Source organism: Ambystoma mexicanum, chromosome 11 (genome assembly GCF_040938575.1).
Source record: "Ambystoma mexicanum isolate Mex_15411 chromosome 11, UKY_AmexF1_1, whole genome shotgun sequence".
NCBI lineage: Eukaryota > Metazoa > Chordata > Amphibia > Caudata > Ambystomatidae > Ambystoma > Ambystoma mexicanum.
In genome coordinates, this window is record NC_090934.1 from 27984046 (window position 1) to 28011526 (window position 27481).

General features: G+C 46.5%; 1 protein-coding gene across 3 annotated transcripts in view; it reads right to left on the bottom strand.

The window, feature by feature from the left end:
- The window catches only part of NHSL3 (NHS like 3), a 566971-nt gene that overhangs the window by 199843 nt on the left and 339647 nt on the right, over positions 1-27481 (bottom strand). For all 3 annotated transcript variants that reach the window (XM_069622456.1, XM_069622457.1, XM_069622458.1), the window contains exon 3: positions 3839-3894. In XM_069622456.1, coding sequence (XP_069478557.1) covers positions 3839-3894 — 56 coding nt within the window. The remainder of the gene's footprint in view (positions 1-3838; positions 3895-27481) is intronic.

Consider the following 27481-nt stretch of genomic DNA (forward strand, 5'->3'; position numbering starts at 1 on the left):
GAGAGCATAGCTCCACTAAAGATCCGCAAAGCCAAACAACAGTCCCACCTGAACTCCTGGTTCACCCCGCAGCTCAACGCTCTGCGCAAAGAAAAGCGCAAGGCCGAAGCCCTTTGGAAAAGTCACCCTAGCGCAACTAATAAAGCCTCCCTTCTGATTACCTCTCTTAATTATAAGGAGGCCATACTACAAGCCAAAAAGGAGACATACAATTCACGAATATCCCAGGCAGAATCTAACACTAGAGAATTATTCAAAATCCTCAAAGAGTTAGAATCTCCCTCACCCACCCCGGACACGTGCACCAAGGACAGCACCTGGTGCAACAATATACAAAACGCCCTTCTTAACAAAATATCCACCTTCCAATCCAAAATCAACGCCAAACAAAATACCCTCCACACCCCTATATTTAGCAATACCAGGCCACCTAAAATAACTACCCCTGACTCCCCGGTGCCGTTCAGCTTCACACCGCTCTCCGTTCTGGAGGTTGAAAAAATCATTTGCAACTTAAAACCTTCGAACTGCCAAGGGGACGCTTGTCCAGCCACGATCATTAAGGATTCGGCTCATGACCTCGCCCCTTTTATCACCACTTTTATTAATGCTTCCTTTCAATCGGGAGTGGTCCCCAATAACCTGAAGGATGCTTGGGTCATTCCACTCCTAAAAAAAACCACCTTAGACCCAGAGGCTCCAACCAATTACAGGCCCATCACAACGGTCCCATTTCTGCTAAAAATCCTAGATAGAGCAGCCTACCTCCAGATACAGAACTATCTGGAATCAAACAACCTACTAGGCACGAGACAATCGGCTTCAGACCGAAGCACGGCACGGAGACTGCCCTCCTCGATCTCAAAACCCAAATCGAGGATCTCAAAGACAAAGGGAAACTAGCCCTCTTACTACTCTTAGACTTATCGGCTGCCTTCGATTTGGTTAATCACCAAATCCTCTGTCACCACCGGAAAACTGCAGCTCACTTTTCTGACATGGCCACAAACTGGATTCAATCCGTCTTGGATAACAGACAGATGAGGGTATTCTCGCCCACCTCCGCAGCTGACCCCGCACCAGTCCCTTGTGGAGTCCCCCAAGGTTTGTGTGTATCCCCTGCCCTCTATAATGTATTTACTAAACCCTTATTTGATGTGCTTGACTATCTGGGTGTCACCTACACAAACTATGCTGATGACACCCAGATACTCATCCCCATCACGGGTGATTACACAGTAGATTCAAAAGCCTTAAATGACGTTTACATGTCATTCAAACATGGATGGCCCAACATGAGCTCTGTCTCAATGATGACAAGACAGAGCTCCTCATCCTAGGCACTCAGCAAAGACTAAACAAGCTGAACCCTATGTTCAGTTCCTTTAACATCGATGGAAATCTAATAAAGTCTCCAAAGATACCAAAATGTTGGGAATCTACCTCGATTCCACCCTCTCCCTTCACAGACAAACAGATGCAGTTGTGGTCGCCGCCGCCTATACCTGCAAGCTGATCACAGCATGTCGTCCTTTTCTTTCCACGCACAACTGTACTACCCTTGCTAGGACCCTGGTCATGTCCAAACTGGACTACTGCAATGCACTGTACCAGGGCACTAATCAGGGTAACCTAGACAAGCTCCAGATCATACAAAATAACGCCATCAGGGCAGCCCTCAACATACCCAGATCTGCACACATTTCGGATACCAGGAAGAACCTTCATTGGTTGTCAATCACCCAAAGTATCTCACTAAAATCGCTTGCCCTAACCTACAAATGCATGAATAACCTGGCCCCCACTTATCTCTCCACACGTTTCACGCTTTACACCCCAGCTCGCTCACTTAGATCTACCCTGAACCAGAGCCTACTGATACCTAGATACAAGCTCCAAACAGCTGGTGGATTTAGCTTCCCAGTCCTGGCAGCTAAATTGTGGAACACTGTCCCCTTGACTATCAGAAACCTCCCCTCCTTCAACCTATTCAAACACAGAGCCAAATGTTGGCTTGTCACTACCAATGCCCAAGCTACATTCTAAAACGTGATGCAATAACCTATGTATGGATGTACTATTCGACAAACCATGTATCGCTGCACTACTTACCTATGCCTACTTCTATGCTATATTTATTGACTGTTATATAATCACTGTATGCAATTTATGTAACCATTGCTTTCAAGATATGCGCCCGGTAGCCTCCGGGCCTGGTTTGCGCTATACAAATAAATACATACAAATACAAATACGAAGCAAGCTCCAGTACCCGATGCCTCAGTAGAACTAGGCACACAAACAGCCCCCACAGGAGGGGCCTCGGAATGCAATCCGGTGTCAATAGGCCCCTTACGGATGCCCTCGGAGAAAACTCTGTAGAATCTTTAGGCCTGGAAGGCACATCAGGGCTAGCCCCGGTAATAGAGCTTTGGACGCTCCTTCCGGACCGGGAAGACCCCGAGAAGGAGTCCCTCGGCCTGGGTGCTCTAACAAGTAAAGAACTCACCGGGCGTTTCTTTTTTTCGTCGATGAAAGTTTGAAAAAGCACAGTGGGAGTACGTTGAAACACCTCCTCCCACCGCTCCAAACGATGTTGAGGTGCCCGCACCGAAAGGGAGTTGCAATAAAAGCATGAGTCCCAGCAGTGATCTGGACCCAAACACTAAGCACAGAGGATGGGTACCACTCTAGCGAATCGTCGCTGACAACAACAACAATTTGGAAAGTCTAGCTGAAACGGCATAGACAGACTACCACGCAACCGCTAAACCAGAGTAAGAGAGGAGGAACTGGAAGAAAAAAATCTTCCGAAGATGCAAGTGCGTACACTCCCGAGTGAGCGGAGAAAAGAACTGATGGGCGATGCGCTGGGTGGAGCTAAGAAGGGCAGGGTTACGGCCAGGTGCAGTAACCCGCGTAAAGAGAGGAGGGACACACTTTTGAAAAACATGATGCTTTTTACAAAGTGCTCCGGTCCCGTCCCACAGGACGGAGGAATGTCCCATAAGTATGGAGGAAAGGGGACGGGACGTAGGAGTAATTAAAGACAGAGAAAAGAAAGGATCTGATCGCTATCCCATGGAGAAAAGGACTGAAGGTTGGGGCCAGGAAGCTGGGCTTGGTGTGGCGAGCTATGTACCAGACCGGCGCAAAAATAAAATGACATTTTTTGTGTGATGCTACAAAAAACACTCCAGTCCCATCCCATATGACAGAATGACCCAGAAGTATGTAGGAAAGGGGACGGGGCATAGGAGAAAGAGTGTTAAAAACAAAGATCGATCAATAGAGAAAGAGGAAGCAAGAACGAGCAATTGAGCAAGGCCGAGTGACAAAGAGTGAACAAGTGACAGCGAAAGAGAGAGTGAGACACGAGAGAGAGAGAGAGCGAGACACAGGCTGAGGCCAAGGAGGGCATGGGGCACGAGGAACACACACTGAGAGGGCGAGATGGGACTGACAAACGGAGACCAATGGGGAGCGAGGGGTAATACCGGGGGAGGGGGCATGGCACAGACAGAGGGGACTGGAAGAGACACACAGAGACTGAGGTGGGGTGTCCCAGGCACAGAAAGGAGGGGGCAGAGGGAGGGGTGAAAGACACAGACAGACCAAGGGGGACAATACTGAGCAAGTGCGGCAATGGCAAAAGAATGAGACAGAAAACAAGTGCAAGAAGAGCGTGTGCCATTTCATGTCCAAGGTCCAAGAAAGAGCACCAGGGACACTGGGAAACAACTCCAGGGGAAAAAGTAAAAGAGGGGATGAGGTGAGCACTGTGTACACTGACATCATGGTGCATCAACTAAGCCCTCACTGCTTCAATCACACTCACCATAATGCTGTTGGTGTCCATGTCATCCTTGCCATTCTTATGATGTTTGTGTTTTTCTGAAAGTAAAAGGACACAGGTGACATAATTCCAGCATCATGCATGCTTCATAACCAGATAATTCCACCCACATAATGTTTTTTGCTGCCCTTCATGAGCACAAAAGACATTAAACAGCTGACAAGTATCCACAGCAGTGAGGTTTATTACAAAATAGCATGGGTGAGGAATGAGGCAGTAGTTGATATTTCTACATCCTGTGAAGGAGAGAGATAAAGTAGCAGATGTCTCTTCGGAAATCTATGAGGGCGATAGCTGAGGCAGTGAGGGGTACTTATGCACCCTGCGGCAGGAGGTCAAAGTCTGTGAGGAGTATTTCTAATACCCTGCGATGGGGAGGACCCAAGCAATAATGGCATTTATATACCCTGCGAAAGGAGACCAGAGTATGTGGGGAGTAGTTCTAAACCCTGCAAGTGGGTGGACCCAGGCAATGATGGCATATATGAACCCTATGAACGGAGGCCAGAGCCGGTGAGGAGTATTTCTAATATCCTGCTAGGGGAGGACCGAGCAACGAGGCGGTTATGAACCCTATGACCGGAGGCCAGAGCCAGTGGGGAGTATTTCTAATACCCTGCTAGGGGAGGACCAAGCAACGAGGGTGGTCATGAACCTTATGACCGGAGGCCAGAGCCTGTGAGGAGTATTTCTAATACCCCTGCTAGGGGAGGACAGAGGCAACAAGGGCGGTTATGAACCCTATGAACTGAGGCCAGAGCCTGTGAGGAGTATTTCTAATACCCTGCTAGGGGAGGACCGAGCAACGAGGCGGTTATGAACCCTATGACCGGAGGCCAGAGCCAGTGGGGAGTATTTCTAATACCCTGCTAGGGGAGGACCAAGCAACGAGGGTGGTCATGAACCTTATGACCGGAGGCCAGAGCCTGTGAGGAGTATTTCTAATACCCCTGCTAGGGGAGGACAGAGGCAACAAGGGCGGTTATGAACCCTATGAACTGAGGCCAGAGCCTGTGAGGAGTATTTCTAATACCCTGCGAGGGGGAGGACGCAGGCAATGGGGGCATTTATGAACCCTATGAACGGAGGCCAGAGCCCGTGTGGAGTATTTGTAAACCCTGCGAGGGGGAGGACGCAGGCAATGGGGGCATTTATGAACCCTATGAACGGAGGCCAGAGCCCGTGTGGAGTATTTGTAAACCCTGCGAGGGGGAGGACGCAGGCAATGGGGGCATTTATGAACCCTATGAACGGAGGCCAGAGCCCATGTGAGTATTTCTAAACCCTGATGGGAGAGGACGCGGGCAATGGGGGCATTTATGAATGGTGCACCAGGATGCCAGAATACGTGATGAGTTTTTCTAACCCCTGTGACGGTGAGGACCCAGGCAGTGAGGGTATTTTCTAACTCTGCAGTGGCAGAAGGGACGTAGGCAGTAATTATCATTAATCTTTTAGAACATGCTTAATACCAGAGGTTGGTTTCTAAGGGCAAGATTAGGATTCTAACTTGTGTTGCGCTGTGTTGTCTTACCTCCAAGACAAAGACATTGCCTCGGAGCTATCCCCCCCTCACCAGTAGGGGTGTTTATGAACCCATCTAAAGAGTGATTGAGCTCTATGAAGCCCATCTGAGTTACAGCCCTGGGATGGTCGGACATTTATGAAACATACCAAGAATAGTTTATTTCCACTGTCCAAAGCCAGGTTGATACATCTAAGGCAGTTTGCAATCGCATAATTACTCTACATAGTTAGTTAAGTAGTCCTCCTCAATGTGATTAATGAAGCTATTGGTGCTGCCAGTTTCTGAGGATAGGCAAGCTCACTTGTGTCTCAGTCACTCACCCTTTCCACATTAGACAATCACCTACAGGCTAGTAAAGGTGCCTGTAAGAGGTGCCACGGAGCACCATGTGGCAAAGTGGCAAGTCTCAGTAAGAGGAAAAGGACCATAAAAAAGCCTCAAAGGCCTCCTGAAATAATTGCGAGGCAAATGGCAGCTGACCTATTGGTAACAAATCATAAGAGAAGAAACAATCCAATCAATAACATTTAGAAACCCTGTACCTTTACAACTCAAGTATACATGCAAAGGGGACTATGTCCCAATCTGTGTGCCATCCTGGAAGCACCGAGAGCTCTTGGCAGGGTTAGTATCAGTGGATTGCACAGCACGAGCAATAAAGTGAAAAAAGAGACTGATCCAAGTTAAAATCAGAAATAGAAAAGGCCATTTTTAGATATAGTAGGGTTATTTTTCTCCTAACAGCTAATAAAAAGGAGCACCTTCTGGAAGGTTCGGGCTGTACCGGGCATGTATTCTTCTAGCATTAGCATTTTCCACATCAAAACGGGTGTACGCATAGGCTTGAACGCAGGCCCATATGTTAGGGTATGCAATTTCAATCCTTGATGGAAGTCATGTTAGAACACACTGTAGCTTGTAAAAGCCAGAGAACTAAACAGGTTGCAAAAAGCATTGCAGACTGGGGTTAACAGTGCGAATCACAATACCTTAAAACATGCACCAAGTAAGTGGGTGTTCGAAGCGTCTGTGAGTAGTCGAGCAGGCTGTACCTGCTTTGCCATCTTTTTAGGCAAGATGTCCACCCTGTGGGTAACTCGACTAGCGGACCTGGGAAGGTGAAGGAGAGGAGATTACAGGCAAACGTGCTTCTGCCAATGTGGTATTATTCCCCAAATATACAACTTACCATAATTAGCTGGCCCGAACGCGAGAAGTCAAAAAAGCGAAACAGCAATGTGACTATATTGCTCCTGGCGCACTGCTTGGTTTTATGCTGATTTTCGGGTATTACGGCACCTATTTTAATTTCCCTTTTTCCTTACCCATTTTTTAGGGCAGAGTTTCCTTTTGGGGAGTCTGCTGTCTCAGTTTAGAGACCCCGAAACCTTTTGCTTTTTCCCTTTGGTTTTCTAGCCTATATTCTTCCACCTGGTCCTCCTTGTGTGCTGCCCTGGGACTTGGGAACTTTTCTGGGCCCTTTTACCATGGTCTTCCTGTTTTACAGCTTTGGTCGTCTCCCTTGATGCGGGACGCTTTGCAAGGTGTACGGTCCCCAACGCATCTCTCCTGTGGGTTTGGGTTGTCTTGGGTCGCCTCAACCGTCTTGTTTTTGAGGCTGAGTTCTGCAGGCTGGCTGCGTACCTTTCTCATCCAAGCCACTGAACCTGCTTGGTTGAGTTCCTATGCTGCTGTGGAGCTACCCTTGCCATTGCTCTAAGTTCTGCCTTGTGGGTCCCACTGCAGTGTAGGACATTTTTGGTTGTTTTCTGACACCTGGGAAGTCATTGGTCGATGGTGCATCCCTGGATGACAGGATCCTGTAAAGAAGCGCTGCATTCACTGGGTGGTTTCCTCCTACCTGAGCCATATTTTGGGGAAACCATCCAATGGATGCACAGAACGAAACTCGCAGTACTGGGCTACTGTTAACATTTGCCAGCCCAAACGCTGGCTACTCAAACCTTGTGCTGTGCTTGCTGCTCTTGAGCTAGGTCTGCGCTTTAAACAATAAAAAAATAAAACAAACCAAGACTGAGTTCTTACCCATGCTCCCTTGTTTGGTGGGTTATTCGTGATACTTACAACCAGGGGTCCCCCTTGTCTGTGTTCGAAGATCTCTGCAGGTGTCCTCAAACTGCGCTTTGCCACAGACCTAACTGGTCTAAATTGTGCTGGGCTGCATATCTTCCTGGTGCTACTAGGTCTTGAACCTGGCATTTGAGCTCTTCTTGAGGGTCTCCTCTGGCATCGCCTGGGGCTGGTAGCCGCCATCTCTGTACTTGTACATTAGAACTGGGACTAATAGTTTAATCTAATGGGGGACTCTTTTAAACTTCAATCAAACTCTCCCAAAGTTACTCTTGAGGTACTCACCTCCCTCAGGACATGTTTCCCGAGTGCCCCCCGCCCCCTTGAGTCACTCTAGTTCTAGACCAAAGATTCAAATTTATGCTACGGCCACCGATATGCATCTTTAAAGTTTTGCTTTACACTCTGCCTATGAGACTTTAGGTGGCTTCTGGCTTTATGTTGCTAGGCATGCTTTCCTCCCAGTCCCTCAGTCTTACATTGATTGGATGATGCCCAGTTCTGTGACGGCATTACTATGCGTTCCAGAATCTAGGTTTTCCCGAGTCGTCACACTCCTTGTGCATTAGTGGGCTTACATGTTAGGCTAGTCATGGATAGAGTCTTGATTGGCGTTTACTATTTTGTTTTACATTCACTGTGGGCCTAATTCACAGAAGTGGTTTATAATGGCAAAACCCCATAGGAAAACACTCTGAATACGGGCATGTGTGTTGCTCCAAGTATTTGCATTTACCTGATAGGCAGTCTTTGAGTAATTTAATAATAAAGTGTATATTTCGGTATGCCAGGGTCAGTATTTTCATTGGTTGACGCTGTGGTAGGTTAGGAGGAGCACATGGACTCAGATTAGACATTCCACTCATTATTTTATGAAAGAATAACCGAAAGCATATCTTTCCCCATTCTGAAAGGCTTTCCTACCTCACAAAACTAACTAGGGTAGTCGTCGGTGAATGTCTAAAAGAACGGTCCACTGTCCAGCTCTATCCTATCGAACCCTCCCACCGTTCTTAACAACTTAGACAGAGAAGGTTTCTCTTCTCATGAGGTTTCCTGACTTGATGGTTAATCACTCTTCAATAAACGGTCTTCAGATAATCTCTAGTAGTCGCTTCTATCAGTTCATGCTTGTACTTCTATCCCTTACATTCCATAGACTGACTGATTCTTCTCTCTGGCCCTTAGCTCCTTTGCAAAGCTGCTACTGTCTCCCTCAGGAATCTATCTTAATAGTTCAGTTGCCTTGAACCTTCCACTCTCAGGTTACTGACGCACTTTCCCAAAGTTTGTTTTGTTATCACAGTTGTCTTGTATGACTGACCCTGGTCTGTCTTTAAGACCTTGTACTGTTTGTACAGTTTTCTCTTTCTTGACTATATTGAGGATTCTCATTCACTCTTATAATGCCATTACTCTCATGACTGTGACGAGTCGAAGCAATCCAGTAATGATTCACAATGCTTAACACGGGTGTCCGGTTACATTTTTACCTTTCGTGGTGAGGGTTAACGTCCCAGGGTTCTTCACAGATTCAGGATTGCCTTCTTTTCCTCTCTCATCTCGCAAACCTCAACCAGGTTCTGTTTCCTTGCTTCTTCCAGATGGGCGGTTTGGTACTTAGGGTTTCCACTCTTCGCAAACCCCCTCTACAGAGATGGTATCTGCGTTGTTGGTTGGATTCCTGGTCCACTACAGAGTCCCTGTGGCCACGCCACCACTCTGTACTGTTCACTCTCTTATCTCTTCAAGACACTTTGCATCCGTTTTCCTTCCTGCTGGGCCGTTTGCTACCAACCATAGCACTTCTGACAGCCACCCATGGCTCTGCGCAACTGCAGTATGCTGCACATCTCGTCTCTGCTGCTTGCAGTCAGCATGTGACTCACTCTGAACTTCACTGGCTGTGTTTTTGCTTCCCCAGACTCCCCCCCCCCCTGAGATGACGTAGCTGGGGGGCTTCCCTGCGTAGGGAGCCATTCTTTTTTCTCCTTCTATACTTGGTTCCCTCTTCCTCCAAAAGGTCTCCTCTTCGTCCCAGTAGAAATGAAATATAATGAAACATTTTCTGTTTCAGGTTGGCAGTTACACCCTTCAACTTGTTCTTCAGAGGTTTTGTCATCAGGTAGATATACTGGTGTTACTTTCAAGGGTCTTCTAGGGAGTTCCTGCTGACAATGGGAGTCCTTGTACCCAAAGGGAGGTGAGGTCCCGCTTGCCTCTACCCCTAAGGGAGGTATTGAGGAGTGGTTTCACCTCCCTAGCCTCCAGGGGTGTGGGGGGGGGGTTAACTCCGTTGGGGAAAAGGGACAAATTCCTGCGATTCGTCATATACCCTCCCCTCTCAAGTATGTGGCTTCCCCTTCTTTGTGGTCTTGAAACCGGCTTAAGAAATCCACATTTCCTTGTTCGTGTCGCTTTTGATGTTGGACAGCAAAAGAAAACGGCTGAAAATCTAAGAACCATCTCATAATTTGGGCGTTGATGTCTTTTCTTATACTCATCGAGGTTAATGGAGAGTGATCAGTGACCAACCTAAATTCCCAACCAGTCAAGTAATACTTTAGATGGGTGATCGCCCATTTTATTACCAGGGCCTCAAGTTAGATGGTGGCATAACTTTGCTCTACAGTAAAATGCTTAGATGGGCTTCCTACTGGCGAGGAGGGATAGCTCAGAGGCAATGTGTTTGTCTTGGAGGTAAAACGACACAGCGCAACAGGTTAGAATCCTGATCTTGCCCTTAGAAGCCAATCTCTGGTATTAAGCATGTTATAAAAGATTAATGATAATTACTGCCTACGTCCCTTCCACCACTGAAGAGTTAGAAAATACCCTCACTGCCTGGGACCTCACCGTCACAGGGGTTAGAAAAACTCCTCACGTATTCTGGCATCCTGGTGCACCATTCATAAATGCCCCCATTGCCTGCGTCCTCTCCCTTCAGGGTTTAGAAATACTCCACACAGGATCTGGCCTCCGTTCATAGGGTTCATAAATGCCCAATTGCCTGCATCCTCCCCCTTGCAGGGTATTAGAACCTCCGACTTGTATACAACACTGGATGTTCAATACCATCATTGATAGAACAGCACCTATTCCTGTTCTGGAGGCATCGGTCTGAAGAATAAAGTCTTTGTTAAAATCAGGCATTTTCAACACGGGTTCACTGCATAATATTTTCTTCAACCCCTCGAAACTGGCTTGATCTTCCAGGTTCCATCAATGTTTCTGAGGTTGGGCATTTTTCAGCTTGTCAGTGAGATTCGCTGCTATGCTCGAGTAATTAGGTATGAACCTGTGTAACATCGGGTCAGCCTCAGAAAGGCTTGCAACTCCCTATTGGTCTTAGGAGGAGGAGGAGTTTGCTGCACGGCCTTGACATTTTCGCTTTGGGGCTGTATGAGACCATTGCCCTTGGGGAGAAGGAACGAATCTCCACGATTTGTCACAGTGGACTAAATTGTACACCATCAGCCCTCCTTCCTCCTGCAGTTAGTCCTCACTGCTCTGCCTCCAATAATATCTTGAAGAGGTCTGGTCTAAATTCTTTGTACGAACAACTGAAAAGGTTAGATGGTTACGCAGGCTTCACCAACACCCTTCAACGGTGCATTGCTCGAAATGTAATGCTTTCCTTTTTTTTGGGGTGTTACAGCACTTTCCCCATTCCCCCCTTCTATTTTAAAGTTTCCTTGTGCTTCTCTTTTTCCGTCAAATTTGCTATCTTTTCTTCCACGCTCTAGAACACATCCACCCTTCCTATTCTCACTGAACCTCTGGCTGCTTTTCCTTTTAGGTGGACTGGGGATCCGCTTCCACACTCCCTGGTGTGCCGACCTCTTCTCCCTCCCCACTCTGACCCCTTCTTGGCATGTTCCTGTTGCCCTTCTCCCACAAGCATCATCTTTACTGTCCAGGAGCTAGACTTATTCATACAGTAAAGCTTCAGCAGGTTTGTTCATTTACTTTTTATTGCTAGGGGTGGGATTTATTGAGCTAAACAGTATCTCTCATGAGATCAATCCCTTCCCCTTTTAAGCACTTGATAGTATTTCAGAAACGCTCCTATTGTTTCAGTCATGGGCCAATCTAAGGGTGATTTGTTTCTCTTGGAGGCATAGTATCGCAATGTAGCTTTATCTGCTGTCCCCTTGACTACAGAGGTACTGCTTGGAACGTTGTCCTGTAACTCTTGTGCTTTGAGTCTCAGTTCACGCGATACCAATGAAAAAGGCCCACGGGCGTAATATTGACCCTCGATGGCCAACCAAACATACCTAGCATCTTTTAGAAAAACACACACTCAACGATGTGCTGTGTTTTGGTGGAGAAGATGGCACTCCTTCCTTGAAGTAATGACAGAAGTTTATGTAGGGCATCTCTGGCCGTCGCAAGTACTGGCAAGTTGAGGTATCATGAAAACGTCTCTTGAGACCAAGTTCATTGGACACCCTCAGTCCAAGAATCACCAATTGTGACAAAATCTTTCCACAGTGCTTTTCCGCAAAGTCGTAGCTGCAGAAAGGAAGTGGTCATAGCACCAAGACCTGCACTTTAACCAGAAAGGAGAGAACGCAGTATCCGGGATATTGAGTATTAAAGCAGGTGCTTCCCCCAGGAGGAAGACAATGGGGCATCCAGAAATACAGCCATCCATACAGGCGCTTAAAACGAAAAGAAGCCCTCCTCTAGCGCTTCTCCAAAATTAAATGTTATAATATAAAGACTTTCTCGTTTTTAGGTTTCATTTGTCATTTTTATTGAGAATTCAATTGTGCTGTAAACAGATGGGGATTCCTTTTTACTTCTTGAACATAACATATAAGTTGATGGGAAGACAAAAGAATGCAAAAAATTAAATTGGTTTAAAGTTTTTCGTTGAGTTCACTAAGTTGTTGTGTCCCACGTTGTCACTTGAAAGTTGCAAAGCCTTAGTATAATTTACTCGGCATTTGGGTTGATGGAGAGACAAAGGAATTCAAAATTTAAATTGGTTCTAAGTTTTTAGTTGTATTCACTAAGTTGCTGTATCCCACGTTGTCACTAGAAAGTTACGAAGCCCTAGTTTAATTCACTAGGCAGTATTGGCCTCAATTTGAATTGGTTCAAAGTTTAATCAATGTTGTCTTCACGTTGTTGCTCGAAAATTGCGGAGCCCTAGTTTGATTCACTAGGTAATATTATCCTCGCGAAGCCCTAGTTTAATTCACTAGGTCATATTGTCCTCAACACGTGTTTCTCCGCCACATGGTTTATGGCGGTTCTTCAGGAGGAATTTGTAGGTAGATAGGCAAATGGAAAGATCTGAGAGGAAAAAGGTGGGAATAAAGAGAAAAATGGGCAATTTTGAGCAGAGTGTCTTATGTTGGCGTTTATACAGTCAATGTTGAGTAAGATACTTACAACTAAATATCAAATCTTGTTCATGTATATGATGGTTCCTTTGATGTAGGTAATATTATTAATTCCATCCGGTTTGGTCTGAAAGAGTGAAGAGCATCTAGTATTATATTTGTATCTCTGGGTCAAAGGTACTTTCCAAAAAGATCTAGTCATAATCATCCTTATTCGTTATACTTCAAAAGTTCTGATTCCTGGATTGTGACAATGTAAATGAACTCATATGTTGCCTTGGAACAGTGCGGTTTGGTTTTGTATCTAAATTTACTTGTGCGGACTTTGAGCTTAAAGACTGTTCGAAGCAACGAAGTTAGTCTAAATACCAAGTTTTCTTAAGAATTGTAAATAGTTGTAAAAAGGCCTTGCTTACCATGTGAACGGTGTTTTCCCCGCTCTCTCGATACTGTCTGATGTGGTCGATGAACTCCACATGTTGTGAATGGGTTTCACATAGAGTCGCGTGCGGAGTGACGTCATGCGTGTGTCGCGTGCGGAATGACGTCATTCGCACGTTGCATCACGTAATGACGTCACGCGCACGTATCTAATGGTTGTTTATCTTTTTAAGAGCGCCATATTTGCTCGATCCAATTCTAGTGTTCCTGTAGTCTTATATTTGTTGCAAGATTTACAAAGTAATATAGAGGTAAATATCTCTTATTATGATTTACAAAAAATGACATATCTCCTGGTCTGTGTTAAGACCTGTATGGCAAGTGTCCATCATACAAATCCATCTTGCTTCTTGTTGTCGAAGTCTTAATTGTAGATTCCCTCCTCTTGGGGCCGGTTTCAATTTTACTATTCCGTAGAATTTTATCTGACTGATCTGAGAAGGATGATGTGATTCTGTGAAATGATTGGCTATTGGTGATCTTGTATCTCTGTTGGTAATGGCCCTGATATGTTCACTGATTCTTGTCTTGAGTTTTCTGATCGTGCTCCCAATGTATAATTTTTTACATGCGCACTGAATGATATATATAACAAATTGACTATTGCAGTTGATCAGCTGTTGTATGGTGAAGTTGGTGCCATTGGGTTTGATGACGGTTGTTTTACCATTTTCTGCATATTGGCACATGGAGCATTGACCACATTTGTAATAGCCTTTGATAGGTTTTTGAAGCCACATTGTTTGTGTAGTGGATTTTTCATCAGGATATTTCAATTCAAAATGTGACGGACTGAGCATTTTTTTGAGATTGCTTGCTTTCTTGAAAGTGATGGTGGGTTTGACTTCCAGGATCGTTGTAAGGTCAGAATCTGATTTGAGGATGTTCCAGTATTTGCTAAGAATTTTCCGAATGATTGAATTGTTAGAACTATAGTTCGTGGTAAAATTGATGGTTCTGTGTGGATCGATCACAGTTTTGTCGATTTTAGGTCTTACTTGTAACAACGATTGTCTGGTCCTAGTTGAAGATTTCTGATAGCTGTTTTTGATAAGTTTGTTTGGGTATCCTCTTGAGATGAATTTGCTCATTGTGGATGTCACTTTCTGTTTGAAATCATCAATTTTTGAACAGTTTCTTTTGACCCTTAGTATTTCACCATAGGGTATATTGTAGATGATGTGTTTGGGGTGGCTGCTTGAGGCATGTAGTAGACTGTTAACAGATGTAGGTTTAGTGTACAGTGTTGTGCAGATGGTATTGTTATCGATATAGAAGGTGATGTCCAAAAAGTTGATTGAAGTTTGACTGTATTCTGTGGTTAGTTTCAAATTATAGGTGTTGTGATTTAGATAGTTGAAATAATCTTTAAATGCTGTTAATGGTCCGTTCCAAATCAAAAAGATGTCATCAATGTATCTGGCCCAAAAAATTATGTTGTTTAGGTGTGTGAATGATTGATGTTGCCAGGCAAATTCTATCTCAAAATGTCCCATGTAGAGATTGGCATATGATGGCGCATATTTTGCTCCCATGGCTGTGCCTTGTATTTGTCGATAAAGAATGTTGTTAAAGATGAAAATATTGTTTTCAAGGGTAAATTGCAACATTTCTAAAATCATATTGTTGTGGTCGTTGAGAGATATAGATCGTGTTTTCAAGAAGTATTCTGTGGTTAGAAGTCCTTTTTCATGCAAGATACTTGTATAAAGTGCTGTTACATCCATTGTTACTAGCCAATAGTTGTCATTCCAAGGTATATTGTCGATCAATTGGATAATGTGCGTGGTGTCTCTGATGTATGATGCCAATGAATTTGCTAATGGTTGAAGCTGATGATCTATATATTCTGAAATGTGTTCTGTGATTGATCCAATACCATTGATGATTGGTCTGCTTGTTGGTAGGTTGATGTATTTCTTATGAATCTTAGGTAGAAAATATATTGTTGGAGTAATCGGATTAGTTGTGATCACATATCGGTATTCATCTTCATTAAGTAGTTCCAAGTCTTTCCAATGACTGCTCATGGTTTTCCATTGTTCGCTGATTTTGATGAATGGGTTTTCTTTGATTGTTTCGTAACATTTATGATCTTTTAGATGGGTGAGTGCCATGTGTATATAGTCTTCTGTGTTGAGTAGCACAATGTTTCCACCTTTGTCTGATGATTTTATGGTAATCTCAGGATTGTTCTTGAGATTGTTTAATGCTTGAGTTTGGTTGGGTGTGAGATTATTCCTTATCTTGAGTTTTGCATGTTGGTTCATTTTATTGTTGATGTAGATGTCTCTGAGTTCTTTTTGAACTACTTTGCAGAAAGTATCAATAACATTTTCTGGAGGTAAGATTGGTGTGAACTTGGATTTTTCTTTAAGTTTGGTTTCTTGTGCTAATCCCAATGGTATATTTTGTTCTTCCATGAACTTCTCCTTAGTATAGGGATCTGTCTCATCATTGATGTTAAGAAGATCGACTGTCAGTTCCACATGTTTGACTGTTAATTCCGATGGTACTGGTGTTGTTTCAGTGGTGTGTCTTTTGATTTCCATATTTGCAAAATATTTTTTTAGTTTGAGTTTTCTACAAAAACTGTGGAGATCAACTACTGTGTTGAAATAATCATAATTACGATCTGGACAAAAGGTGAGTCCTTTATTGAGTGCTTGAATTAGTGGTGTCGTTAGTTCCAAATTTGAAAGGTTGATGACTAGGTCTTCCGTTGGGGTAATGGGGTCTGAGATCTGGTCTGTACTCTTGTTTTTTCTTCTATGTTTGCGTTTGATTCCTCCTCTCTTGCCACGTTTGGTTTTGGTAGAAGAGTCAAAATAGGGTTTCTTTTTCCTGGTGCTGAATAATTCCTCATATATTTTTGTTGTTGAAAATACATACAGGCGCTTAGAACCCCTGAGGTAGAGCACGCAGCATCCCGGATACCAGGTATTCAAGCAGATGCTAACCTCTGGAGGGAAGGAATGCAGCATCCAGGATACCAGGCATTCAAGCAGATGCTTACCCCTGGGGGGAGGGAGGGAATGCAGCTTCCAGGATACCAGGCATTCACAATACTTCCCCCTGAAGGGAGTGATCAGAGCATCTAGGATACAAGCTGCATTCAAGCAGGTGCTTCTGTGAGAAACCAGAAGGTGTCTGACCCGCTAGTCTCTGGGGATCTGTCATCCAGGTGGCCAGGAGACGGCCATCGGTTTTGGACTTGGTTCCTGGGGGTGCACCAGTGAGAGAGCATCACCTGGGTGGGGGGGGGTTCTTCGGGGAGTGGGATGCCTGATGACAAGACACAGTATCCCATTCCCTGTAACACCTTTACCCCATCCTACCCGTTAGGGTACTTGGGATCTTCATCTCCCCTCCCCATTTTCCTTCACCAACACTTTCACATGGACAGCCCGCTCTAGGAGAAAATACACTCGCACCCGAGCATTGTACCCAATATGTCCCATTCCTACGGTCAGGCAAGATCAGGCAATTACTGGTAACCACTCACACCCTACTTCCAATAAATTTCCCAACGGATAAAAGGCAGAGCACGAGAGCACACTCTGAGCGGGACAAAACACACAAAGGAATAGCGTTTTCCAGATGGCAGCTGGACGAGAGGAGAAAGACGGCAAAACTAGAAGGGCGATACCCTTGACCTTTCCGGCAAGAAACCTTGACTTGCTAAATGCTTCAGATTGAAAAGCGTAAGGCCAGGAAATCAGACTGAAGAATCCTGCATTGTGTGTCGGAGATACCCGGGGCGATCCTGCATGGCTGATCGAGTCGGGGAAGGAGCAACAGCCGCTGTGATACCGTCCTTGGCTTCAAGATCAAAGCAGCGCCAGAGAGATCAACACAGCCGGTGAGTTGGGGAGACCGATGCAAGACCGGTCTGTGTTGAAGTCAAGGTTACAAGCGGCAACATTGTATAAAGAGCGAAGAATGAGGATTGGTAACGCGCATGATGAAATACGTGAGGAAAGCTTAAATTGCTGATGGATGTTTAGTTTAATTTGTTTATTTATTTATAGAGCGCGGCCGAACCTTCAGGTAGCTGGACGCATAATCATGTGGACAACATAGTTACATAGCGTTGCGCGAAACAAAAAGGTTACATACATTCAATGGTACAAAGAGGGGTACAGTGAGAGAAGCAAATACAATAGAGAGTGAAGGACCGGGTTACATGGTGCTCCGTTTCAAAGTATGGTTAAGTCGTACAGTACAAATTGGTAGAGTGAGGAGACAAGGATGGTGCGTAAGTAAGTAGCAAAGTGTTAGGCAGAGAGCCAGGATTTCACCATAGCTCTGAATGGCCAGAAGGAAGCTTCCAATCTGTTTGCAAGAGGGAGTGTTTCCAACATTGAGCTGCAAGAACAGGGAAACTGGAGCCTCCTGCTGTTTATATATTGAATTTGGGGATCTCTAGTTCTAGTAGGTGCTGTGGAGGTGCTGTGTCTAGAGAATTTGTCAGATAGGTAGTGTGGGGCAGACAGTGACAGGCATTTGTGTGTGATGACAAGGGTTCTTAACTTAACTTGTCACGGATGGGGAGCCAGTGGACTTCTTTGCTGGCCGTGGAGATGTGAGGCTTACGCGGGAGGTTAAGAGCGCATCTTAAGGCATTGTTTTGTAGAAACTGGAGTCTGTTCAGATTTTTTGTCATGGTGCCCAGGAAGAGTGTGTTAAATAGTCTAATTTAGACAATATCTGTGCTCTGGATAAGGTGAGACAGCTGGAGGAGGATAAAAAAGGTCTGCAGGCATTGATAAGTTTATTGGTGTAGGTGGTAGATGAGATGGTGGCCTTTATTTGTTTTTTCAGCGATAGAGTGGAGTCGAGATACACACCTAGTGTTTTGACCTCTTTGGAAACTTTTCTAATGTTGCCATCAATGGTGAATGATTGGTACCTGGAGTCCAATTTATTGAGGCGGACCTAGGATCCTACAATAAGCAGTTCTGTTTTATTGTCATTGAAGCAGAGACTGTGTGCGGCCATCCAGGCTTGAATTTCTAGGTAGATTTCGTTTAGCTTTGCAACATCTTCTTCATAGCAACCAGTGAGTGTGACGAGGACCTGGGTGTCATCAGCGTAATTGGTGTAGCTGACACCCAGATCGTCAAGACGGTCGAAGAGAAGCTTAGTGAAGATGTTGTAGAGTGTGGGAGAGATGCAGGAATCTTGGGTGACTCCACATTGGATTGGGATAGGGTCAGCAGCCGCTGAAGGGGCGAAGACCCTAGTCGACCTGTCAGAAAGAAATGACTGAATCCAATTGGTGGCATTCTGGGAGAATGCAGCAGTCGAACAGAGGTGTTGAGTAAGGATCTGGTGGTCAACCAGATCGAAGGCAGCGGAGAGATCCAACAGGAGCAAAATGGCCAGATTGCCCTCGTCTTTGGCTTCGTCCATTTGGATTTTTAGATCCAGGAGGGCGGTTTCTGCCCCGTGCCTAGGTCTAAAGCCGGATTGTCACAGGTCTAGGAGGTTATTTTCTTCCAAATGTTGTTGTATTTGGAGGTAGGCTACTCTGTCTAATATTTTGAGGAGAAAAGAGACCATTGTGATAGGTTTTTTGAAAAGGGGGAGAACCCATGCTTCTTTGAGGTTGTTGGGGACCACTGAATTCTTGAAGGAAGAATTGATCAGTGAGGTGATGAGAGGAGCTAGGTCTTTGGCTCTGTCCTTGACGACGGAGGCAGGGTACAAGTCACCTTTACAATTGGATGGTTTAAGGCTAGCGATTATCTTAACTACTTCCTCCTCAGTGACTGGGAGAAGTGGAAAGGGGGGCAGTTGGGAATGGTGAGGTCTTCTTTACCATTGAGGTTGTCTTTAGCGGCAAGGTTGGCTTTTTTGGCTTCGATCTTTGCTTGTAGAAGGGCGATTTTGTTAGAGAGGGCTAGTTGGATATTATTGCACAAGGCCTTGTCCTTATTACAGTCCTCTGTGGGTGGTAATTGTGATGCAAGTTCTCCAAGTATAGAGAATAATTTTTTTGTACCATGTTTGGCACTGAGTATTCTCGTGTTGTAAATCTCTTTTTTGGTGTTTAAGATAGCAGATTTGTAGGTGGAGGCAGCTGTAGAGAAGAACAAGTTACGACTGGATGTTCCTCCGACGTATTCCTCATCTTAGATATCTCCTTCCAGCTCTGCTGGCCCCGGAAAATCTTTCTCTAGAGGGCGCTGCGCGTCGACGTCCTCCGAGTCGATGTCCCTCGACAGTCGCCGTATCGACGTCATCCTGTCTATAAAGGCCGCGCGCAGCGTCCGTTGCTCAGTTCCGTTTTGTAGCCCACAATAATACTTTCTGGACTAGACTAATCACCCTGAAGGAGTGTAAGGTGCAACAACAAGGGAAGTAGAACTGCGGGGATGGATGGGAGGGTCGATGAGGAATACGTCGGAGGAACATCCCGTCGAAAGAACGTTACAAGGTAAGAAGTTACTTGTTCTTCGAAGGGATTGTGTCCTCCGACGTATTCCTCATCTTAGATAGGCTCCCATAGCAGTATTCTATTATTGGAGGAGTGAGTACTGACTTCACGCTGTCTTCTATTGATGAATAGAATGCAGTACAGCCCTTCCAAACCTAGTCTCTTGACTGGAGGAGGAATCCAAATTGTAAAATCGTGTAAAGGTATGGACAGACGACCATGTAGCTGCCGCACAGATATTTTTAACCGGCACGCCTCTTTTGAGGGCCGATGAAGCTGCAATACCTCTGGTCGAATGGGCCCTAAGGTTTTGAGGGGGCTCTTTCCTTGCCAGTTTATAACATTCCAGAATGGCTAGAATGATCCATCTGGAAATGGTCTGCTTAGTTATTGGTAACCCCAGCTTGTGACCTGTGTAACCTACAAACAGCTGGTCTGCCTGTTTTATCCTGGCTAGTCTAATGATGTAAAAACGTAAAGCCCTTCTAGGGTCTAGCCTGTGTAACCTCTCTTCCTCTTTCCCCGGATGAGGAGGAGGATAGAAAGATGGTAGGGTAATCCTCTGAGTGATATGGAATTTAGAAACCACCTTTGGGAGGAAATTAGGCTTCACTTGCAGGACAACTTTGTCTTTGTGAAATATTGTGTGAGGGGGTTTACAAGAAAGAGCTTGTAATTCGCTCACCCTTCTAGCAGATGTAAGTGCTATTAATAAAACAGTTTTAAGGGTAAGGAACCTTAGCGAACAAGAATGGAGTGGTTCGAAAGGTGTGCCCATCAGGAAAGTTAGTACTAAGTTTAAATCCCATAGTGGAACTTGGAATGGTCTTGGGGGATAAACATTGGTTAACCCCTTTAGAAACGGTATTACCAAGGGTAACTTGAAATAGGATGGTTCTTCCGCAGTGCGCTTAAAGATGGCTAGCGCTGCGAGATAGCCCTTAATGGTGCCAACTTGAAGGCCTGAATTCGCCAAATATAGAAGGAAGGACAAAACCATTGGTGTACCACATGAAAAAGGGTCGATATTCTGTTCTCCACACCAGCTGCAAAATCTGTTCCAACGGCAGCGGTATAAAGACTTTGTTGCTGGCCTCCTTGCCGAAAGCAACACCTCCATAACATCATCAGGGAGGTCCCAATCCTTGTACCTCAACCTTTCAGAAGCCAAGCGTGAAGGTTGAGGGTTTTGATGTCTGGATGGAGAACCTGACCTCCCTTCTGTGAGAGTAGGTTCTCTCTGAGTGGAAGGGCAGATGGACAAGTCTAGAAGGTCCGGGTACCACGTTCTCCTGGCCCAATCCGGGGCAATTAGGATCATGATTCTCCGGAATCTTCTCAACCTCCTGATCATTTGAGGAATGACAGGGACCGGTGGGAACGCGTACAGAAGCGGAAACTCCCAGTCCACTATGAACACGTCTCCCAGAGCTCCTCTCGGGGGAAATTCCCTTGAGCAGAACAGATCGCATTTCCTGTTGACGCTGGTGGCGAACATATCCACCTGAGGGGTTCCCCAAAGGGCGAAGATCTCTTGAAGGACTTCCTGAGCTAGTTCCCACTCGTGGGAGACTGTGCTCTGCCTGCTCAGAGCGTCCGCTGTCAAGTTCTTCTCTCCGGCTAGGTGAACTGCTGATGGAGAGATTCCTTCTTGGATTGCCAAAAACCAGAGCTGCATCGCCTCTCTGCACAGGGGTAGTGATCCTACGCCTCCTCTTTTGTTGAGGTAATGCATGGCCACCGTGTTGTCCGTCATTATCAGGACGTTTTTCCCCTGTACAGCTGGCAGGAACGCCTTCAGCGCAAGTCTGATGGCTCTCAGCTCTAACAGGTTGATATGTAGTCTGGACTCCGATGGAGGCCAACGACCGCTGATGGTCAAGTCGTTGGTGTGGGCTCTCCACCCCGTGAGTGAGGCATCCGTGACTACTGTTATCTCGGGCCAGGGTTGCCAAAACTGTTCTCCTTTCAGAATGTTCTCCTGACAGGCCCACCACTGACGGTCTCGAGCCACCCTGTCGGGAACCTGAAGAAGATCTGTCATTCTCCCTGAGAATTGTGACCACTGAGTCCTCAGTGCCTACTAGAGGGATCTCATTCTCAGGCGAGCCTCTGGCACTAGGAAAATGCAGGATGCCATGAGGCCTAGCAACCTCAAAAAGTCGAAGGCCGGGAGACGTTGAGCATCCTGGAACTTGGTAACCATCTGTAGAATATCTTGAGCCCTCACCTCTGGTGGCGAGGCTTTTCCCAGGGAAGTGTCCAGGATCGCTCCTATGAACTGGAGTCTCTGTGATGGTATCATTTGTGACTTCTTTAAATTGAGGGAGAAGCCCAGTCTGTGAAGGGAGTGGCACACGTGATTTAGCTGGATCTGAGCTTGTTCCGAAGAGACAGCCCTGTTCAACCAATCGTCCAGGTAGGGGTAGACGTGAATCCCTTCCCTCCTTAGACTTGGCGCCACTACCGACATTAACTTGGTGAAGACCCTCGGGGCGGAGGTCAGCCCAAATGGCAGCACTCGAAATTGATAGTGAGAGTTGCCAATTGCGAACCTCAGGTATTTCCTGTGTTTGAGATGGATAGGCACATGGAAATAAGCATCCTGAAGGTCCAGAGATACCAACCAGTCCTGGAACTGAAGGGCCTGGAGGATCTGAGAAAGAGTGACCATCTTGAATTTGTCTTTCCTGAGGAATTTGTTCAATTCTCGCAAGTCGAAGATGGGTCTCAGTCCTCAGTCTTTCTTTGGAATGAGAAAATAAGGGGAGTACCAGCCCTTGTTCCTCTCCGCTACAGGTACCGGTTCTATGGCACCTTTCTCTAGCTGGTCGAAAATTTCCTGTAACAGGAGCGGATCTGGAGCTTTCTGAGAGCTGATCCCCGGTGGATGACTCTGAGGTATGCGTAGGAGAGGCAGGCAGTAACCTTGGGCAACTGTTTCCAATGCCCAAGCATCTGACGTGATAGCCTGCCATTCCACCAGATGTTGAGTCAACCTGCCTCTAACAGGTGTCCTGTGAGGGAAGTCCTCAGAGTGGTTTTGGAGCGGCTGATGCGGATGCCGATGGTAAAGAGGCACCTGCTGTTGCTGCGGCTTTTGAATATGTACCCCGTCCACCTCGGGTAGTTCTTCTTTGTCCCCTTTGAGCTGGACGTCCTCTACCTCTTCCGAATGCGGAGTAGAAGCGAAAGGACTTGCCCCTCGCAGAGGTTCCTGTGGGACGAAAAGGTGTCTGACGGATTGCAGCGCCTAGGGATTTTGCTGCTGCTTTTGAAGTTTGCAGTTTCTCTAAACTGTCATCCGCCTTTTTCCCGAACAAAGAAGAGCCATCGAATGGCATGTTCAAGAGCCTGGCTTGCACATCAGGGGCAAAACCAGACTTTCTCAACCAAGCGAATCTCCTGGTTGTTGTACTTGCTGCCATTGCTCTGCTGATACTGTCAGCCGAATCAATGCCCATCTGGAGGGATTCGCACATAGCGTCTTTACCATCCTGTATGATATTCAGGACCGCCTCCCTTTCTTCTCCCTCCGGGATGCAGTCAGCCGCTGTAGAAGCACACTCACAAAGTGTATGGCTGAATCTAGCAAGGGTGCAAGTAGCATTAACAGATTTTAACGCCATGCTACATGCCGAAAAAAACTTTCTTTGCCATAGCATCATATTTTTATCGTCCCTGTCCTGTGGGACGGTAGGATAAGCCGTCTTGACATCGGTAGAAGATGCTGCCTGTACCACCAGACTTTCTGGGGATGGGCGTTTTGACAAAAACTCCGGGTCTCTAGAGGATACCCTATATTTTGTAGACAGTTTTTTATTTACTGCCAGGACGACATCTGGGGTTTCCCAGTTCGTCATAATCTTCCTCTGAAGAGCTTTATGAAAAGGCACCACAGGATCCTCCTCTGGGCCCTTGTCAAGAATATCCGTAAGGTTATCTTGTTGGAAAGATTGTGAAGGTGCAGACCACCCCATAAACTCTGTGATCCTGGCCATTAAGGCTCTATAGGGGGTTTCAGCATGCTCCCCCGGGTCTGGCCTAGCAAACTCCACCTCAGGGGAAGTGTCTAACCCACTTGCCTCATGTAAGGAATCATGAAGATCCTTTAACCTGCGTTCTTCAGAGGAAAATTCCTCTCTAATTGGGGTTACAGGTCCTTGCAACTCAAATGCGCCATCCTGTTCAGACAATTCACCCTCTTCCATAATTGAGGACATAGTTCTCAATTGTTCTGAACTCATAAAGGGTGTAAATCCCATTTCCAAGGCAGAGGATGCCGAACTTGTCATAATCGGCCTCGAAAACGTTGATGTCGTTGACGCCGACGTCGAAGGCTTCGAGCGTGGCGTCGAAAACAAAGGCGGAGGCCTCGATGACCTCGACAGAATTGGGATTCTACTCGACAATCTCGAAGCCATCGACATCGAGGACCTGGGGATAGTCACTGGGTGTGTCGTGACCGTGACTTTTCTTGGCGTCGACGCCGGTGTCGAAGCTGGCGTCGAGTCGACAGACCCATGTGTCGAAGGTCCCTTCGACAACGGCGTCGAAGACACCGACCTCGGCGTCGACGGAACCTTTGTCGACGGCGTCGACGGAACCTTTGTCGACGGCACCTTCGAGGAAGGTTTGGAGGTCATAGACCTACTCGAGGGTTCGAGACGCGCTCGAGAGGTTTCCTTCACCGGGTACTGCGACTCGCGGCGTTTTTGACCTTCGGGTCTTTCAACCAGAGCATCGCTCTCGGCAGTCTTCGAGGGGGTCAAGGCCGCTTTCTCGAAGACGCTCATCATTTTTTGCGGAATTCCTCCCAATCAGCCCGGGAACTATGTTTCGTGGGGCAAGGGATTCTTTTTGGTGAAACAGAGGAAGAGGAAGACAGAGAAGGGGATCTTCGACGTCTCCTCTTCGAGTGCTTCGATCTCGAGGAGTGATGGGACCCACTCCGAGACCTGGAACGCAAACGGTGACGAGGAGACGAATGTCTCGACTTCGTCGACGAAGAAGAAGCTTTAAAAGTCTTACCTTTCTCCAGCTTCCCCCTACGCTCCTTCAGGGCCTTAGCTGTCATGGACATACAGTCCTCGCACTCCGAACAATGGTGTTCAGCTCCCAAACACCACAGACAAACTCTGTGAGGGTCAGTCAGTGACATCCTATTCCCACAATCTCAGCATTTTTTGAAGCCGGATCGAGGAGTTGTCGGTTCCGACGAAGAAGCCATCGAGTACGGATCGAATAACTCGAGGTAAATAGATTAAATCCTGACAAAAAACTGAGCAACGGTATTCCGAGGCACTGAGTAAGCGCGGAAAAACGGAACTGAGCAACAGACGCTGCGCACGGCCTTTATAGGCAGGATGACGTCGACGTCGATACGGCGGCTGTCGAGGGACATCGACTCGGAGGACGTCGACGCGCAGCGCCCTCTAGAGAAAAATTTCCCGAGGCCAGCAGAGCTGGAAGGAGATATCTAAGATGAGGAATACGTCGGAGGACACGATCCCTTCGAAATGGTCTTTTGTGAGAGAGAATGAGCTTTTCTCCAGCTAGATTCCGCAGTACTTTTTTTTTTAACTTTTATTTTTGACGGCAGAGGTTCACAAAGGCACAGACATTAAGGCAACAAATGTATATAACAGGTATATCGTGGAGCAACACATTGATCACAGTACATTAATCACAGCAATTGCATCAGAGCGTCACCAGAGAGGATATAAGGCTTCATGATGTAGGAGTAGTCCCTGATGGGGCAGGGGACAAGCCAGACTTGGGTGTACCCTCACTTTGATTGTTGAGATAAGTGTTGAATTCAACCCAGATGTTCTTGGGGCGAAAGTGGGCGGGGAGCATGGTCAGGTATTCTTCCTCACAGTTTCGTGACCAAGTGAGCAAGCGCAGCCATTTCTGAAAGACCGGGGGGTGGCTTTTCCAACTCTGGAGTATACATTTTTTGGCTATCATACAACTTATGTTCAGAAATTTAGCCAGGCGTCTAGTATCATTCGTTCTCCAAGCCCCAATCAGAACTGCTAAAGGATCAGGGTCAACCACAGTTTCAGTAATTACAGTGAGTGTTTTCAAAAGGCTTTCCCAAAATTCAGACAGTCCATTACAGGTCCAAAACATATGTAAGTGATCAGCTTCTTGCGCCCCGCAACGAGGGCAGGGGTGCAACGTGGTGCGGGTAAACCTCGAGGTCCTGTGTGGGGTATAATAAAGCCTGCTTAGAAGTTTGTACTGCATGGCGCGGTGGCGGAAATTGAGGGAGACTTTTTTTGTGTGTAGGCACATTTCCCCCCAGACCTTGTCGGATATTTCTAGGCCCAGTTCAGCTGCCCATTCATCGCATGCCCTGAGAGCTGGGGTCGTGGTAGTGTCCTGTAGGATCTTATATAATGAGGAGACGACGCCACGAGTGCCACCAGAGTTAGCAATATATGCGATCGCCGGATTATCTGGGGGCTCATCTAGGAATGAGGGCCATTTAGTGTGGAACGCAGCCCGGAGTCTATAATAATGGAGGATCTCTAAGGCGGATCTGGTGTGCCCCCGTTTCCATAATTTGGTGGTCAATGAACCTGCCTTCGGGGTAGAAGTCAGACAACGCCTGATATCTCAATGCCCCCCAGTGTCGGCCAGAGCAGTGTCATAGGTGGGTTCCAGGCCAGGGAAGGCCCACACAGGGAGCCATTTATAGTATGGGACGGACTCATCATGCATCTCGCCATGAATGGTCGTGTTGATTTGATCAATAGGAGAGTCAGGTGTATAATGCTGATACAGTATAAGGGACATTATGTTGGTGCCAGTGGCTGCTAGCCGCTCCAATTTGACGTGCGGACGCGCTGGAGAGCCAGGGTACCAATGAGTGGCGTGTTGGGCCTGGGCCACAGTCCAATAAAGTGTCAGATCCGGAGCTGTGAGTCCCCCTTGTTTGTATAGAAGCACCATGTCAGTCCACTTCTTGTGCGCTGCACCAGAATGCCATAGGAACTGTGCACATAATGTGTGTAGTTTAGCGAAGTATTCCCTCCCAGGCCATACGGGTAGGTTGCTGAAAGTGTAAAGGAGCTTGGGGAGCAGAATCATTTTAATGAGGGAAAGCCGGCCAGCCATGGATAAGGGAAGAGTGCGCCACCGTGAGATCTTAGTCTCAACTGTTTGTGCTCCCGCCGAGTAATTATCAGCAAGCAGGGTGGATTTGGTTAGGGATATCTGCACACCCAAATATCTGACACCATCCGGGGACCAACGAAGGGGGTATTCGGTGGTGGGTTGTTGAGTAGATTTAGTAAGCGGGAAGATCTCAGACTTTGAATAGTTAATTGAGAATCCGGAGTAAGTGCCGATGCGAGTGATATCTCTCAGTATAGGGTCAAGATGGGTTGTGGGATCTCTGATGTATAGTAGAACATCGTCCGCAAATAGGGATATAATTTCGGGGTCATCTTTCTGTCTTATTCCCTTACGGGCGTGGCGTGCACGGACATAATCCGCCATCGGCTCTATTGCTAGTGCAAAAAGAATCAGGGAGAAGGGGCGTCCCTGTCGGGTACCCCTGGAGAGTGTGAAAAGGTCAGATGTCAATGAATTAGCTCTTACTCGCGCCACAGGGGAGGTGTATAGTAATTTGATGAACCCAATCATGTTTGGGCCGACGCCCATTGTCTCCAGCACCAGCCACATACAGCTCCAAGAGACCATATCGAAGGCCTTCTGAGCGTCCGACGTGACCGCTACAGCTTGGACGTCCTGGT